Here is an 18,020-nt window from a genome sequence, read left to right on the forward strand (position 1 = left end):
AAGGAGTGGTCAGAAGGGTAGCAAGACGAGAAGAGTTGGGGCACCTGGCTGGCTCAGGCGGTAGAGCGTGCGAAATTAAGATAGTACGTCAAGAGAAGAGTGTTTCCAGAAGGAGGGAGTGTGGTCAGCCATGCTGAATCCTGCAGTGTGGTTTAGTAAGGCGAAGACCGACGTGTCCACGGGATGTGCAGCTGGGCAACACCAGTGACCTCGGCAGGAGAAGTACTGGTGGTGCGTGGGGTGGAAGCCCGTTGGAGCGGGCTGAGGGGGGGAATGGGGGGGGAGGGAGGCAGCACCTGTCATCAGCTGTTTCAGGTTTAGCTGTGAGTGGGGAGTGGAAATATGGGGCGGTAGCTGGGGGGGCAGCTGTGTTTGCCTCAGATGGGGATTGCTAACGCTGGCGTGAAGCTGATCGTGGTGATCCAGTCGATAGAGGAAGTGAATGATGTAGAAATGGAAAATGGAAATGTAACATCAAGTCCGTGATGTAAACAAATGATAGGAAAAAAAAATTGAATGGAAACATAACGAAATCATATTTCTTTATGCTTTATAGAAATATTCTCAAGTATTACTTCTTATTCAGTAAAAATAATTAAAAAACAAACAAACAAAAACAACGCATGAAGAAAGGCTTCGAGTTAAAGATGGCAGGTTGAACATGTGTTTACTCCTGCCTCCCAGAATCCTTCTAAAGCAAGAGTGAAGGGGCTTTTTAAGGAATGAACAAGGAGACAACAGCAAGTACGTTCTGGAAGCCCAAGAGCAGATGGCTGGATGATCACTGATTTAGAAAGCTACATCCAAAACTGATACTGGGGAAAGCAGAAAAGAAACTCGATCTGCACTCCACCCCCATTCCCTACTCCAGACTCGGGAATGAGCAGTACCGGAGACTCTAGGTATCTCTGGAGATGGGGGCAAAGGTGGGCTTAAAAACAGAGGATGGGTCAGACATCTTTCACCTCCCCTCCGCGGCCTCCCTCAATCCCTCAGCCGGCATCTGCCTCTCCCAGCCCTGGTGGACAGCCAAGGCTTCTTCTCTGGAGAAGATGAACAAAACGATGTCTGAAGGTGGACACCGGGCACAGTGGAGGGTGGGGCACCATGCCGACTACAAGACAGTAAGTGAAACATGACATGCAGATACTGAGATCTGCAGCCTTCCTCCCTAACCTGGCTCCCAAGCAATGTGGACATCCAGGATGAAACCCCCAGGCAGCATACTGGACGAGTCTTGCCTGGAGACTTTGGGGACCAGCCCAAGGGATCTCCCCAGGAAATGACTCAGCCAAGCCATCCTGTTGGGAAACGCATCATAGCAAGCCCTACTTAAAGGCACCAAACTTTCAATCTCTTTTGAGTATTCTACTTTTAATTATAGATAACCAAGACCACAGACATTTGGGAAAAGCCTCTAATATAGAGAGACCAAAGGAAAAGAAAGCAGAAAAAATAAATTTCAGAGAAACAGATCATGCAGAGAGATTTAAAAAACCATGTTTAAATACATATGTATATATTTATATATAGTTATGTAATATATATAACATATATGTATTTCACATTCCTTAAGGAGATAAAATAAGTGAATACATCCATGACACAAAAGTATAATGCTTATTGCGGTGCCTGGGTGGCTCAGTGGGTTAAGCATCTGCTTTTGGCTCAGGTCATAATCCTAGGGTCCTGGGATCGAGCCCCACATTGGGCTTCCTGCTCGGCAGGGAGTCTGCTTCTCCCTCTCCCACTCCCCCTGCTTGTGTTCCCTCTCTCACTGTGTCTCTCTCTGTCAAATAAATAAATAAAATCTTAAAGAAAAAAAGTAAAGGATGGAAGTCAACATCCAGATATTAGGAACATCACACACACACACACACAAAAGCATAGCAAAAATAGGGAGGAGGGAATTAGCAATGAAATAATTCAAGGAAAATTCCCAGTACTGAAAGACGTGGTTTTCCAGATTGAAAGAGCCCAGCAACTGTCCAGAACAATGGATGAAAACAGACTCATGCCTTAGATACTTCCAGCAAGAAATTTCCGGGCAACTGAGGCCAAAACGATCCTACAAGTCTCCAGAAAGGGGGAAAAAAAAAAAAAAAAGGTTCATAGAAAGGAACAAGAATTAGGATGGCTTTGGACTTTCCAACGATATTGGAAGAAGACAGTAGGGCAATACCTTTAAAATTACCTAAATTTCAAAATTGGAACATATTTTCCAACCGTCCTAGAGTTTTGTATCAGCCAGACAATTCTAATTAAATGTGAGAGATGAAATCAAAACATTTTCAAGGTCTCCTGTGCACCCTTCCTCCAACTGGGGGAGGCACTTTGCTGAAATGAGGAAGTACACCAAGAGAGATGTTAGGAGCTCCAACAGAAGAGAGGTAAGGGGGATGCCCGGGATGCTGTGGGATCCCGAGAAGACAGCTGTGCACCTGGAGGCAATCAGTGCAGACTGGAGCACATCAGAAGGTTGTAAAAATTTTTCTTCAAGTCGATGAAATTGAGAAATACCCATTATGTCCGAATGTTTTGAGGAGAGACTTATAGAAGACGTCGGGGAGTTTGGAGCTGACTTAATGAAAACAGTAAGCTAAGCCAAGGAAAAAGTTATAAACTCCAGGGAAAGCAAAAGACACAGACATAGAAAATAACTGTAGTCGGGCGCCTGGGTGGCTCAGTTGGTTAAGCGACTGCTTTCGGCTCAGGTCATGATCCTGGAGTCCCGGGATCGAGTCCCGCATCAGGCTCCCTGCTCGGCGGGGAGCCTGCTTCTCCCTCTGACCCTCCCCCCTCTTATGTGCTCTCTCTCTCTCATTCTCTCTGTCTCAAATAAATAAATAAAATCTTTAAAAAAAAAAAAAGAAAATAGCTGTAGTATACTCCACCGTTCAATGTTACATAACATTTATGTAATCTAATAATGTAAATGCCCAATATTCATCCAAACAGAATTGCAAACTAAACTGGAAGGATCAGGGATTTGGAAAAGATTTGTCTGGATGGGGAGAGATGGTACTCACCTCCAGCTCTTGGAAGTCATCAGGTGATGTTTACATTGAAAATTCAAGGGACTCCTGGGTGGCTCAGTTGGTTAAGTAAGCATCTGCCTTCGGCTCAGGTCATGATCCCAGGGTCCTGGGATCGAGCCCCACATCGGGCTCACTGCTCAACAGGGAGCCTGCTTCTCCCTCTGCCCCTCCCCATGTGCACATACGCATGTCTGCTCTCTCTCTGACAAAATCTTAAAAAAAAAAATTCAAGGAGTAGCAATAGGAGTGTGTTCCTTAGAGATATGAAGGGAAATAACAGAAGAATTAGCTCGAAGAATTGAAGTGTTGCCTCTGGGGAGCAGGAAATATAGGTGGGGAGTGGAGGAGAGCTTTTTAAAAACAAGTTTTGAAAAATGTTAAAGCTTTCGTAATGTTAAAAAACTTCCATGTAAAAACAATACCATGGATATTAATGACAGAGTAAAGTTTCTGTGTCAAGGTTCGCTTTCAAATTTATCACTAAGAGGAGGATTAGCTTCATTACCTGAACTTATTTTTCATTATCCTAAAATGATAAAATAAATCCAAGGAGACCACAGCAGGCTTAAATTGATGTTACAAAAGCAATTCCTCTGTACTAATTTTGCAGTTCCTCTGTAACTCTAAAAATATTTCAAAATAAATGTTTATTTAAAAATATAAATAAAAATAAAAACAAGTTTTGAGAAACTAACCCTCAGGCTGTGTGCATATATAACTTTTTTAAAGATTTTATTTATTTCAGAGAGAGAGGGAGAGAGATTATGAGCGGGGAGAGGGACAGAGGGAGAGTCTCAAGCACATAAATTGGAAGGAATACACTGAAGAGAATTATATGGGGCTTTCACTCTGTCTGCATTTATTCTTTTTGAATTATGCTGATGAAACTTTAGTTTTTCTGGAAAGAAAAACCCAGTGTTGCCACATTAACCTTCTTCACCAGCTCAAAGCAGAGAAATCATGGTTGACTTGGCTTTACAACATCCTTATGGCTGTACTTTCTGCTAGATTTTTAAAGCTTTTGGCATATTAATTTTTAAAGTCTTTCTTAATGCATTTTTAAGTGTTTTATTCTTTATTTTTTTTAAGTTTGTTTATGTAATCTCTACACCCAACCTGGGGCTCAAACTCAGGACCCTGAGATCAAGAGTCACTTGCTCTTCGGACTGAGCCAACCAGGTGCCCCAATTTTTAAAATCTTTTTTAAAAAGTTATATATGGGGGCGCCCGGGTGGCTCAGTCATTAAGCGTCTGCCTTCAGCTCAGGTCATGATCCCAGGCTCCTGGGATCAAGCCCTGAGTCAGGCTCCCCGCTCAGTGCAGAGTTTGCTTGAGACTCTCCCTCTGTCACTCCCCCTGCTCTCTCTCTCAAATAAATAAATCAAATCTAAAAAAAAAAAAAAAAGCAAATAGACTTTCTGGGTCAAAGGATATACCCATTTAAAAATCTGATACATGGGCGCCTGGGTGGCTCAGTTGGATAAGCGACTGCCTTCGGCTCAGGTCAAGATCCTGGAGTCCCGGGATCGAGTCCCGCATCGGGCTCCCTGCTCGGCGGGGAGTCTGCTTCTCCCTCTGACCCTCCTCCCTCTCATGTTCTCTGTCTCTCATTCTCTCTCTCTCAAATAAATAAAATCTTAAAAAAAAAAAGAATTAAAAATTTGATACATATTTTAAATGTCCCTCAAAACAATTGTGCCAGTTAACACACCTCCAGTTTATACACAAACGTGAGACTACCTCTTTCCTCATACCCATGCCGATAGTAGGTATTGTCTTTTTATTATTTGCCGAAGTGATGGGTAGAAAAGACAGTATTTTGATGCTTTCATTCAGCTTCTGTAAAAGTGATGTTGAGCCTATTTTCATACCTTTATTGAGCACCAGGATGTCTTATTTTATGAATTATCTTCTGAACATTGTCCTTTTGGATTATTCATCATTTTATTATCGATTTGTAAAGCTTTTTAAAAGTTAAGGATAGGGGTGCCTGGGTGGCTCAGTTAGTTAAGCATCTGCCTTCGGTTCAGATCATGATCCCAGGGTCCTGGGATCGAGCCCCGCATCGGGCTCCTTGCTCAGCTGGAAGTCTGCTTCTCCCTCTCCCTCTCCCCCTGCTTGTGTTCCCTCTTTCGCTGTGTCTCTCTCTGTCAAATAAATAAATAAAAATTAAAAAAAAAAAAAAGTTAAGGATATGGGGTGCCTGGGTGGCTCAGTTCGTTAAGCATCTGCCTTCGGCTCAGATCATGATCCCAGGGTCCTGGGACGTGGGTGTGCATGCTTGCTCTCTCTCTCTCTCTCTCTCTCACAAAAATAAAATCTTTAAAAAAAATTTTTTTTAAGTTAAGGATATTAGCTCTTTTCCTATGTATGCGGATATATTTTTGAATATATGGTTTACCTCTGTATTTAGTATTTGTGTGTGTGGTATGGATATTTTAAATTTTTGTATGTTCAGATTTTATCAGTTTTAAGTTTCTATGTATTCAGATTTACCCATAACTTTCTTTATGGTGTCTGGGTTTCATATTAAGCATAGAAATACTTACTTAGCCCCTTTTATTCAGTAAATGTCATTACAGGTCTTGGGCCTATGAGGTTTTTAAAAACCTCTAAAAATATTTGAAATCTGAAATAAAATATTTCTTGCTCCAGAAAACAAAAAAAAAAAATTGCAAAACACAAATAGTTAAGTATTTTCACTAAGTGTCTGCAAATATAACATTATATCAGCTTCATTAACTATTAAATGTAGTGCTCACAAACACACAATACATTTGGAAACAATTTGTAGGGTTGATTTTTTTTTCCCCATCTTGCAAGAGTTCTCAGGAAGAAACATAATTGCAGAGATCACAAACCAAGCACAAATTAAATCAGTTCCTTGTCACCAGACAATGTCAAGGCAAAACTACAGGAATTCTTGCAAAAAAATATACACCTAAAAATGAGAGTTGGTATGTGTTGGGCACATGTAATGTCTGCTGCGACCGGCCAATGCCTCCAGATCTGAAGTCCCAGGGGGCTAGGAATAGCCTGTTCCTCAGCTCCCGGTTGTAAAGAGAGAGAGAGAGAAGGAAAGAAGCTGTTTTTTTCTAATACTAGTATGATTTCATTATTTGTGTCTAAACTGTTGTTTCATCAGTGATTTATTTTAATGTGAAGACTGTTTTCTTGTTGCGAAAGCAGTTGTCCCCGACTCCATTCATTCCCATTCCATTTATTTAAAACTTTTCCCCACTGGCTTGAAATTCTCCCTTTGATCATAGCCTATATTCCTGCAATGTACGTGTCTTTAACTTTTTTAATGGGAGAACAAATGACTGCTTATAAATGCAATCTGGTTGTCAGTACTCTTTCAAAAGTTGTTTAGGGTGGGGAACCCTTTTTGGTAGGAGCCCACTGGTTTCCCAACTGTCTGACAAATGGAGGAGAGGCGCGAATATGTGTAAACACAGCACCTCCCAAAGGGAGAAGAAGTAAACGCCCTAGAGGGAAGCACAGTTCCGTTGGGCGGCGGAGAGCATCGGAGGTTTGGCCGAGCGAGGTCGTGAGGGAGGGGCGGGTACTGAAGGCAGTGGTCTTGGAGCTAGAGTACCAATGCCCCGGGGGTTCAAGGAGACTTCCCAAGAGGGACGTGGCATAGAGGCTTTGAGGGCTCGGGAAGTCCTTCGTCGATCTGTCTCATTCATAAATCTCATCAGTGAGAGCACACAGCACATGCAGCCCCTGCCATGCTGGTCCTCATCAACCACACCCCTCACCTGTCCCCATCTCCTGAGGGAGCATTTCTCGGAAGTATAGGAAGCCCTCTGGATTACAGAGACAGTCCAGAACGGAGGGGCACAGGACCACAAGTGCGGCGCCCTGGGGCCTGGATGGCAAATTCTTTTGCAAGTTAGATCACTCGCAATACTTTGCTTTCAACAAAATTGAAAGAGAACCTAATTAAGTTGTCAGCTAATAGGTCATTAGAAACAATTTTTGATGATCTATTAACCATGTGCTTTCACAGCATTATAATTCAGAGCAAATTCGGAGAATCAAGTGATGATTCTATAACAAAGCTCCTGCCAGCCCATCTATATATCTATGTAAATGAGCTTTGCCAATGCTTGTGTTTATGAAAATGAAAGATAGGAACAGATTTTATTCTGAACTCTTAAATCAAGTAATAAGAATATTCATTCTCAGATAAGCAAACTAATTGGGGGAAAAAAATTCCTCCCCATCCTTGTAAGAGCCATTTCCAACAAGTTTTTAGTTTTCTATCTTGAGTAACTGTGTATCATTGTACAGTAATAATAACGAAGGATAACTTAAGCCAGGAAAACAGTCAACACTTAGAGCCCCGTGGTTATTAGAAATGAAAGCAAAATTAATCTTTCAATTTACATACACATTTTTGTGGCAGAGTGGTAGACGAGGAGATCAGTAAAAGGCTTCGAAGCATAAATATATGTTCTACTGGGATAAAATTCTGTGGGCAAAGTGGGAATGGAAATAGAAGTTCAAGGTGAAAAGGAATGATATAAAAATTTCAACTATCAAAGAAGAACTTGTTCATGTATTTTTTAAGTGAATAATGGTGGGTTGAAAATTGCCGGCGTTCTCAGATCCCACTGGCGACATTCAAGAGTGACGGAGGAGTTTATTTTAAACCATCAATATTTACAGTACTCCAGAAATGACATCTTTTGCAGTTACTGAAGCATTTTATATGTTTATTCAAAAAAGTGCAAAGGGGTGCTTAGTTTTTAAAAACTGCTTTAGGGAGGAGGCAGGCAAAATATTTTCAGGAGTTCGTGAAGTCAGGGAAGGTATTTTTCTGATGCTGGGGTCACGGTCGTGCTCGTGGCTCTAGCGCAGAGACAAGGGTTGCAGAGCGAGAAGCCAGTGCCGCTGGGGGTGCGTGGTGGCCCCAGGAACGCAGCGGGGCTCAGGCAGCGAGCAGTCACCGTCTCCCCAGGTGGGAGACAAAGGGGGAGTCAGCGGGTGACTTAGAGCTAGAGCAGGAGCGAGGCAAGGATGTGAGGGTGGGTGACTTCATCTTTGTTGTGAGACCGAGAATAGGAGGAGGAGGTTTTGGAGACTTGGTTGTGGGGGAAGGCAGGCACGGTCTGGGTTTAAGGCTGTGGCCCCGAGGCGTCGGGGACCGTCACAGCTGCTTTCTATTCTGCTGCTCCACACGGCTGGCAGGAGATTGGTTGGCTGCTCAGACGAGAATGAAAGGATTGCCGGGCACCAGAGAGAACCCAGTTTTGAGTCCCGGGGCATCAGCTGCCGGCCTACTGGGTAGGTCTGGTTTCCCGGCTTTTAGCTTGGGGATCACGAGTGGGTGTGGTTAACAGCGGGGAGGCTTCCCAGGGGCACGGACTCTTGGCTTTGTTTACCAGGTTCCCAGTGTCTTCTCTCTTTCCACAGCACTTACCACCTTCTGGCATCCCATATAATTTATTATGTTTCTTGCCTTGGGTAAGGTGTATGGGGGTTGGGAGCTCTGTTATGTGCACCGATGTATCCCACGTCATTAGAATACCCCATCGCACCTAGTTGGTGCTCGATAAGTAACCACTGAATAAATGAATTAAATGAAGGAATAAATGCATCTGTTGATGCATTACACATCTATAATTTCCTTAATTAACAACATGATTTTCAAGCTGGGAGGGAGTTTCTGCTGGCACAGCTCTCTCCATAGGGGAAGAAAGTAAAGCTGAACCCCTACCTCACACGCTACACAAATAAAAATAAATTTCAGATGGAGCAAAGACCTAAATGTAAATAATAAAGCAATGAAAACCTTGAAGTAAACTCCAGGAGACCCTATGAACCATCCAGGAGCAGAGGAGACCCTCTTAATTAAGAAAACCCAGAAGCCATAAAAGACAGAGGGACGTGTGTGACCATGGGAAGACTTGAAGAAAGCGGTCTGATAAGAGATGGCACAGAGTCAACAGACAAACGCTAGATTTGGGGCCTGTCTGAAATGCTGATAAGAGAAAACGGGTTATCTTTAGCACAGGAACCAAAGGACTCTTACCAGTTTGACAAGAACAGAACACAGTTCATACGGAATCAACTTGAAAAAGCCAATAAGGAAAAGACAACGATATTCAGATGACCCTGGTCGGGAAAGTGGGATTAAAGTATCAGAAAATCATCAATTTACACCCATCTGACCGAGGAAAATATGAAAGAGCAGTGGTGTCAGTCTCTGGCAGGGAGGTGGGGAAGAGGCTGTGCTCCCGCAGGGCTGGTAGAAATACGAATTGTCACAGCCTTGTTCAAAAGCAACCTGATGACATCTATCAGATTAAAAATAACCACACCTTTGACTCTGCAGCCCCACGCCGGGGTCTCGCATGGAAATCAAACCCCTGTTTTATAGTGGGACATGTAAATCCACCTGTGATTGCGGGATAGTTCATCAGGCAAAACAAAAAAAACCACACGTTCCTCGGAGGGGGAAGGGCTGAACATGCGGCTGGCCTGGCCCCGGGCTGCCTGCAGCACTTAGGACGAAGGCGGTGACTCTACAGAAATTGCTTTCAGGGGATTTCTGCAAGACATCTGAGGGAGAAAAGGAATGGAGAGGACTATGTATATGCCAATTTTTTTTTTAAACCAATAATGGCCAGAAAATAAAAACAGAGAAACATAAATGTGTTGCCATAAATACCTACGTAAGTGTAGAGAAAACTGCTAGGTTACTTACAGGGGTAACCTGGGGAGGTCGCAGCTGTGACATGGGAAGGGAGGGGAGGAGGAAGGCAAATCAAAAGAGGAAAAATACCACACTAAAAGATTATGTGCTAAATCCCACTTATGCAAAATGATGCCCGTGTGTGTGTGGACATTCGAAATTACCTGCAGATCTATTGGCAAATTAAAAAAAAAAAAAAGGGCAACGTGTGTAATCAGATGCTGTTTAAAAACAAAGCTGAGAGCTCCAAGTGCCTGCGTGTGTGTGTGTGTGTGTGTGTGTGTGTGTGTGTGTGTGTGTAACTGGGGGCCGGGAGGGGGCTCGGGGGTGTCTGGTCTGTCCGCATAGGACCCCGGGGGGCTGGGCTCAAAAGGTGTGCACGGTGAGGAGGTGATGACCCTTTTCATTATTCAACTTGACTGTGAGGGAGGGAAACTATCTGTTGACTTTGACTGGCCTGACCCAGGAAAGGGAATTAAGATCTCATTTGTTCAAAAAACAAAAAGCAAAAAAACAACCCTGACAATACTATTTTTAAAATTGTGGGGGTCATGGAATACAAACTCCACATCTATTTTAACTTTACTGCGGTTGGTACTGATGTTCAAGGCTATAGGATGTCCAGAAACTTCTGTGTCTGCTCACTCAACCCCACATTATCTTTCCTCGTGGTCTCTAAAATGAGAATTTTTGAAATGTAAATCCCAGGCTGCAAAAACCTCATGCAATGAACGTGTTCTGGGTTCTTCTGTCCTCTCCCCCCAACCCCTCCCTACCTTCGCAGCACACGACGGGATCGTGATCAAGATCGAGGTGCAGACCAACGACGAGGGCTCCGAGAGTCTGGAGACGCCGGAGCCCCTCATGGGGCAGGTGGAAGAGCACGGCTTTCAGGACTCGGAGCTGGGAGACCCGTGTGGTGAGCAGCCAGACCTGGACATGCAGGAACAGGAGAATACGTTGGAGGAGTCCACAGAAGGCTCCAGTGAGTTCAGCGAGCTCAAACAGATGCTGGTGCAGCAGCGAAACGGCACAGGTCAGTTAGAGGGGGTGCGGGCTGGGGGGGAGCCGCCACCATGAATGAGGCCTGCAGACGGGCCCCTGCCTTGTGGGAAAGCTGGGCTTCCCTTCAGAGAGGCTTGTTTGACCTCGATGGGTTGACAGGTGTGACAACCCCAGGCACGGCCTCGGGGACAGGTTTCCTGCCTCTGGATTTGTAAGAATCAGTCTCCAGGCTAGGAAGAAGGTATTACAGCCAAAGACGAGGTCAGATGTAGGTCCGAAGGGATCTCAGAGATCACCTCTCCAACTCCCTCCGTCTACAGGCAGAGAAGGTCAAATAAATTACCCAAGGTCATGCCATTGTGGTGAGGCCAGAACTTCCATCTCTGCTGTGTTCTTGATAGTTCCTAGGTCACACCAGAAGCTTCAATGACCCAGAGATCTCAGCCCTAGCCAAGCATGTTTTGGAAAATAACGGACGGTGCTGTCTCTTCCTGGGATGATCTAGCCATCACTTGTGTTTAATTATAAAACCTCTGGGTCACCCTTCTGCACACTCTTGGCTCCTCGTGAGTTCAGGAACAGTGAGGAAGTGGCCTCTCAGCAGCCTGATCTCAGGACATCTTTTGTGCCTGATTGTCTAATGCTGAAAAGCCCGACCTTGTCATCTGGTGCACTTTTTACATACACCATGAAACTTAGTGAGCTGCTATTTATTCAGGGGCTTTTCAACTATATTCATAAATGAAATCAGCCTGATCCCTTCTTGAATCATCCTCGTCTAGTTTTGGAAATAAGATTATACTCAACTTATGAAGGTGAACTGGGCAGCTTTTTCTCTTTTTTTCTATATTCTGAAAATAATGTATAAGATAGGAATTAAGTGAATTCTGCCAAATTTTTAAGGAACACACTTAGGTTTTGGTTTTTTGTTTAGATGTTTTACTTCTGTGCCAAAGAGCCAATAACTATCATAGCAGTTTCTATACTACTTGTACTTAGAAATGTATCCACATCCATTTTATTTACTAGGTTTTTAAAAGTATTGTGCTGATGATTTTTTACATTTTTTCATTTTGCCTGTAGAGAATCCCTTTGCAATTGGCCTTTTCGCGCTTCGTAAAATATCACGGACATCTTTCTTGGTCAAAAGATGTGGATCTAACCCCTTGCTTTTAAATAACCGCATGATATTCCCCAAAACATTTTAATCTACAGGCTGTCTCTCTAAAACAGTGGAAGGTGCAGGGCAGACCGTGAGGCTGGGCTGCAGTGGAGCCTCGAACTAGAAACGCCAGCCTGCCCGCTGGGCACTCGCATTCACTCTAGTGGGAACCTCAGGAAAGTTCTGCACGGTGCTGGGTGGGATTTTGCATCTTGGATTGCATCCCTTGCTGCTGAGAATCCTAACAGGGCCCAGGCAGCACTGGCCATGACAAGAGGCCTGAGCTGGGACTGGCACACCTGTGTCCTAACTGTGACCCTGCTGTTTTCTGGGTTCAGAAGGGCAGGAGGAAGTGCCAAGGCCCAGCGGTCACTACCGGCTACTTTGTAAGACCTGGGCCAGCTCACGCACACAGCCAGCTTGTTTCCCTGTCAGTTGAGGGGGCAGACTAGATGGACCCTAAGTTAGAAGCTCTGAAGAAGTCTGGCTTTACTTACTTTATTTGGAACGATCACTTGGTGTCTCTGGGCTTGGATGCCCCACGTCTGTGAAATGGGGATAAATTCTTTCTTGGCTTATCCCATAAGAGATTGTGAATAAAAAGACAAGCTCTAAGGCGAGAACTTGAAAAGTTCTCGTTTGTTTGCTGTTAAGAATTCTGCAAATGCAGACTGTTACCGCAGCCCATCTGACAGGTGGCTCAGAAAAGCGAGTGGCTTTCTCCTGTCACACAGTGACTAAAAACAGAGCTCTCCAAGTAACTGTTTAGGGAGTACCTAAGTACAAGGCATTTGAGAAAATGGAGACAGGAGTCAGAGGGCACTCCTTTTCTCTAGGACTAACATTCTCGGGGAACACACTAGAACACCGTGTAGAACAGCTAATATCTTGGGCCCTAAAGGACCAGCCTAGAGGATGGAGGGCCAGGGAGGAGGAGGACATCCTACAGTTGGGGTGTTCCTGGAGCCCTTCCTGGGCCGGGAGGGGGGGGGCGGGGGGACCGCACACCAGAGCCTGGGGGAAAGGCAGGAGAAACCCTGGCCCTAGCTTCAGGCTTGGTGAGTCACCCACCTGTGTGGGGGTCGTGCTGCAGGAAAAGGCCGAGGTCCTAAGCCCTGGGCAGGCACACCAGAGTGCTGCGTGCCCAGGAGGGGTTGAGGGCCGCAGGTTGGGATGGGCAAGGAAGGTTTAAGGGCAAAGACAGGATTGGAGCTGGGTGGTATGTGGCCCGCGTGATTTGGAGGCGTGGAGAGGAGGGGCAGATCGCTGGAGGAGGGTGAGTACAGACACCTAAGGAGAAACCGGCAGGTGCCTTCAGGAAAGCGGCAGAGCGGTGAGGCTGGGGGAGTTGGGCGGAGGCGGCCTTGGGGCCCGGAAATCGAGCCTGAGGAGTCAGGCCCCTTTCCATACAGGTGGTAGGAACCCAGCCCTCAAGTAGCTCCAGTGGAAAAGGGAAGGTCCGCGTCAGGTGATAACTGGTAGGCCCACGAGGCTGCCCGCTTCCGGCACCCTGAGCCCGAGTGCCCCCTCCCGGGGAGGGGGGGGACCCTGCGGGCACTTGCCCGCCACCCGCTCGGGGAGATGCGCGCAGACAGGGCCGGCGTGCCCCTTCTGGGCCGCAGAAGGTTCCCAGAGAGGGTTCCTTGCTGAACCGAGCCCGAGGCCCGCCCGGGTTACACATCCAGCCCCGCGGAGGCGGGGGGCCGGGCAGCAGGGAGCGGAAAGGAGGATTCCCCCAGAAGGCGGCCCCCGGGGGGGGGGGGCGACGATACACGGGCATGTGTGGGGGCGAAGGTGAAGCCACCTGCCCGGCCTCCGTCCAGGGTAGAGGCCCTGGGCACCGGCTGACGTCTGTCCGTCTCTCTCCCTGTCCCTGGAGCAGAGGGGATCGTGATCAAAACGGAGGAGCAGGGGGACGAGGAGGACGAGGAGGAGGAGGACGAGCTGCCGCAGCACTTGCAGGCCCTCGGGCAGCTGTCCGGGCGCTACGAGGCCAGCATGTACCAGACCCCGCTGCCCGGCGAGCTGTCCCCCGAGGGCGAGGAGAGCCCCCCGCCGCTGCAGCTGGGCAAGCCGGCGGTGAAGAGGCTGGCGCCGCCGGCGCACGGGGAGCGGCACCTGGGCGACAGCCGCGGCTCGTCGAGCCAGCAGCAGCGGAACCGGCGCGGCGAGCGGCCCTTCACCTGCATGGAGTGCGGCAAGAGCTTCCGGCTCAAGATCAACCTCATCATCCACCAGCGCAACCACATCAAGGAGGGGCCGTACGAGTGCGCCGAGTGCGAGATCAGCTTCCGCCACAAGCAGCAGCTCACGCTGCACCAGCGCATCCACCGCGTCCGCGGCGGCTACGCGTCCCCCGAGCGCGGGCCCGGCTTCGCCCCCAAGCACACGCTCAAGCCGCGCCCCAAGTCGCCCAGCTCGGGCAGCGGCGGCGGCGGCCCCAAGCCCTACAAGTGCCCCGAGTGCGACAGCAGCTTCAGCCACAAGTCGAGCCTGACCAAGCACCAGATCACGCACACGGGCGAGCGGCCCTACACGTGCCCCGAGTGCAAGAAGAGCTTCCGGCTGCACATCAGCCTGGTGATCCACCAGCGCGTGCACGCGGGCAAGCACGAGGTCTCCTTCATCTGCAGCCTGTGCGGCAAGAGCTTCAGCCGCCCGTCGCACCTGCTGCGCCACCAGCGGACTCACACGGGCGAGCGGCCCTTCAAGTGCCCCGAGTGCGAGAAGAGCTTCAGCGAGAAGTCCAAGCTCACCAACCACTGCCGCGTGCACTCGCGCGAGCGCCCGCACGCCTGCCCCGAGTGCGGCAAGAGCTTCATCCGCAAGCACCACCTGCTCGAGCACCGGCGCATCCACACGGGCGAGCGGCCCTACCACTGCGCCGAGTGCGGCAAGCGCTTCACGCAGAAGCACCACCTGCTCGAGCACCAGCGCGCGCACACGGGCGAGCGGCCCTACCCCTGCACGCACTGCGCCAAGTGCTTCCGCTACAAGCAGTCGCTCAAGTACCACCTGCGGACCCACACGGGCGAGTGAGCGCGCGCGCCGCTGCCGCCCGGGCCGCCCCCCGCCCCCCGCGCCCGGACAGGAGCCTGGCCGCCGCGAGGCCCGAGCCGGGCGGGCGGGGCCGGGGCGCCCCCGGCCCCTTTGCTGTGAGCCCCCCCCCTTTTCGTCCCTCCTCCCAAGGACTCGGGGGTAGTGAGACCAGGTCGCTTGCTGCCGTGTTTACCGGGGGCCCCGCGGGAGGGCGAGTGCGCGGACCTGGGGAACCCCTTCGGGCTGTTAATTTCCTTGACAATAAAATGGATGAAACCAATCAGCACGGGGGGAGTGATTTGGCCGCCGGCCACTCGGAGGGGCGGTGCAGGGCCACTTAGTTGGGGAATAGAACTTTATAATTACCTTTTGGATACTGTGGTTCTATTTGATAATAATAGAGTAATTTTTAAAAGATGAGCGTTTCCTGTTTGCCGTTTTTGTTTGGTTTTGAAGGGGAGGGGTTGAGAAGGTGGCCGAGGGCTCTGAGCCTAGTGTCAGTTGCCAGGTTCCGTTGAGCCCGTCTTCTGTGCTCGTTCCCCGCGTTGGGCGGCGGAGGGGGCGCAGATCCCACCGACTGTAAGATCGAGAAGGAGACGGGGCTGACGAGCTTGAAGTAGTGAACTGGTGTGCCGGAAGGGAAGACACGCTCCAGGCTGCGGACCCTCGCGAGGGCCGGGTGCGGGGAGGACGGGGCGCTCAGGGAGGAGTAGGGCCCAGTTGACGAGGATGCTCAGAGTTGACAGGTTTGGAATGCGCTGGAGAGACGGTTAGAGGGCAAATCTACGCGCTTTCCCCAGGACCAGGTGGACTTCCCGCCCAGCTTGAAATGCAGCTGGCGGGCGGTGGCAGGGCCAGGGGTGCAGGGAGGCACAGGGAGGGCTAGGGAAGGGGTGCAGAGGCCCCTGGTGCCAGTCGTTGGGGAAACCACAAAAGGCTCCAGTCAGACCTTTTTTTATGTGTATGTTGCAGCAAAGCTACTCTCTTTGGATTTGTTAAATGCAGGAATGCACCCTCGGTCTAGGGATTCATTCGTTTCCAATGGCCGTCCAATGAGGCAGAGAGAGAGAAACGGCAGGCGCATTACATTGGCCACAGAGCGGCTTACTCTCACCCTGCTCCCAGGCTTGGCAATGACCCAGAGAGAATTCAGGCAATCGGAAGGGACAGCTCCTGGAAGCTAGCGCAGGGCCGGGCTCAGCCCCGGAACCTGGGGAGGCCAGACTTGGGCCGAAAACAGAAGAGCCGGAGAGACAAGAACTACTGAAGGGAGGTAGATTAAGTCCTGAGTCTGAGGGCGGAGGGGAGCGAACAGTGTACTTAAGTGGTTCAGAGAAGGGAATTTAAGAGAGAAGTTGCCATATTATTGACTCTGAAGAGACCAAGAGGTCACCAACCCCCTCCTTTATAAAGACGCACAGAAAGGGGAAGTGATGTTCGAGGTCTCACATTTGAAAGGATGAGACTTTTCTGTTCACCAAAAATTGCAAGGCTGGGAGGACATCAGAGCCAGCAGCCGGAGGAGGGGCGGAGGCCAGGGCTGGGATGAAGGGCTGGTGAGGCCAGTCTGGGTCCTGGGCTGCAGAACCCGATCCGAGGGCAGGTAGTTACACTCCTGTGCAGTAAACCTGAGGTGCCAAGCACAGGATTGGTGCTCTGCTCACCACAGAAGGAGGAGCCTGGGTGGGGTGACGTCATCTGGGCTGGGAGGATTCCACAGATGAAAAAATGGGCAAGGCCTCCATGCAGGGATTCTTAAAGGGGGGAGTGTGGAAAATGGGCTCCCATGTTAAGAGGCAGTAACTAATGAAACCCACGGAACTGGACAAGGGGTTTGTGTAGAAAACCAAGGTCAAAAAGGTTGGCTTGAAGCGGACTCGGCATGCAGAGGGGGTCTTGGATCTAGGATCTCTCACGACTGAGGAGTTCGTTTTGATCGTGTATGGTAAACCATTGCTGAGCAGGGGAGAGGCGTGAGGCAGTTGGGGGTCAGGAGACTGAGGCTGATGGCCTGGAAACCTGCCATGGTCAGCCATCTGGGTGAGCCAACCAGGTGCAATGGGCAGGCCACAGACCATGGAACTGGTGGCTGGAGGTTGCAGGGATGAAAGAGGAAATGGGCCTTTGCCACACGGGGACATTGGAAGCCTGGAAGAGATGTCAGCAGAGGTATTTTGGAGATACTTGGTGGAGGGCCATTGCTGCCCAAGACCTTTACTAGTCCGGGAATTTGAGGACCAGGGAGTGCTGGAGATGTTCAGACTTGAGAAGGAGACCACGGTGGTCTGGGGAGGCTCAGAGTGACTTTGTTATACACGGTTACCAGGACCTCCTCGGGGCATCGTGGGCCACGTGGGAATGGTAAGCCTTTCTTTTCCTAGGAAATCTGGTTATAAAGGATTAAATATAGTCAGAGACTGGTACTTGTGCGGAGCTGGGCTGTTTTGGGCTCTCTGTGGCTCTACCTTCCTTCCCTTCCTTGGCTCTGACCCTCTTCATGCCTCTCCCCGCCTCCAGGGGCCCTGTACGCCAAGGGGTCCTCCGCTCATCCCGACTGCCTGGCCCCATGGTGATTCTCACTTCCCATCCACCATAATCTCCATGGCGCCAGAGGCCAACACCTACCGAGGATGGTCACTAAAGCGTAGGCCGACTCTGGGTCCAACAGATGTGGATTTAAGCTTGACAGTTGTATGGCCTTGAGCCAGTTAATTAACAGAATCTCAACTTTGTCATCTTTTCAGTGGGGATAATAAGCTTTCCATTGTTCTGAGGCTTCAATAACATGCAGAATAAATAGCAAAGACCTTGGCACATACTAAGGTCTCGATAAAAGTTTGCTAATTTCATTATTACCTCACAGTTAAAGACGACTTCATATAGTGAACGTGGACGTTCAGGTGGGTAGTGGGCTAGGGCTGCATCCTGAAAGAATGAATCTCTGAGAAGGAAATTCCCCCACAGGCAGAAGCAGAAAGGTATTTCTGTGTGAGGACGGTCAAAGCCACGGGCAACTACATCTTGGTCTCGGCGTCAGAGTGGACAGGGATTTAAACTCACCTCTCAGCCA

General features: G+C 49.0%; 1 protein-coding gene across 2 annotated transcripts in view; it reads left to right on the top strand.

Annotated features, from left to right (window-relative positions):
- Nucleotides 1-15,367, top strand: part of ZNF777 (zinc finger protein 777) — a 28,711-nt gene extending 13,344 nt beyond the window's left edge. For both annotated transcript variants that reach the window (XM_064575789.1, XM_045864095.3), the window contains exons 5-6: nt 10,529-10,780; nt 13,794-15,367. In XM_064575789.1, coding sequence (XP_064431859.1) covers nt 10,529-10,780; nt 13,794-14,950 — 1,409 coding nt within the window. In that variant the 3' untranslated portion in view covers nt 14,951-15,367. The remainder of the gene's footprint in view (nt 1-10,528; nt 10,781-13,793) is intronic.
- Nucleotides 15,368-18,020: the final 2,653 nt, after the last annotated feature.

This window comes from Mirounga angustirostris, unplaced genomic scaffold, assembly GCF_029215605.1.
Source record: "Mirounga angustirostris isolate CCGP_5_RB_7025 unplaced genomic scaffold, mMirAng1.0.hap1 SCAF_12, whole genome shotgun sequence".
Classification (NCBI taxonomy): domain Eukaryota; kingdom Metazoa; phylum Chordata; class Mammalia; order Carnivora; family Phocidae; genus Mirounga; species Mirounga angustirostris.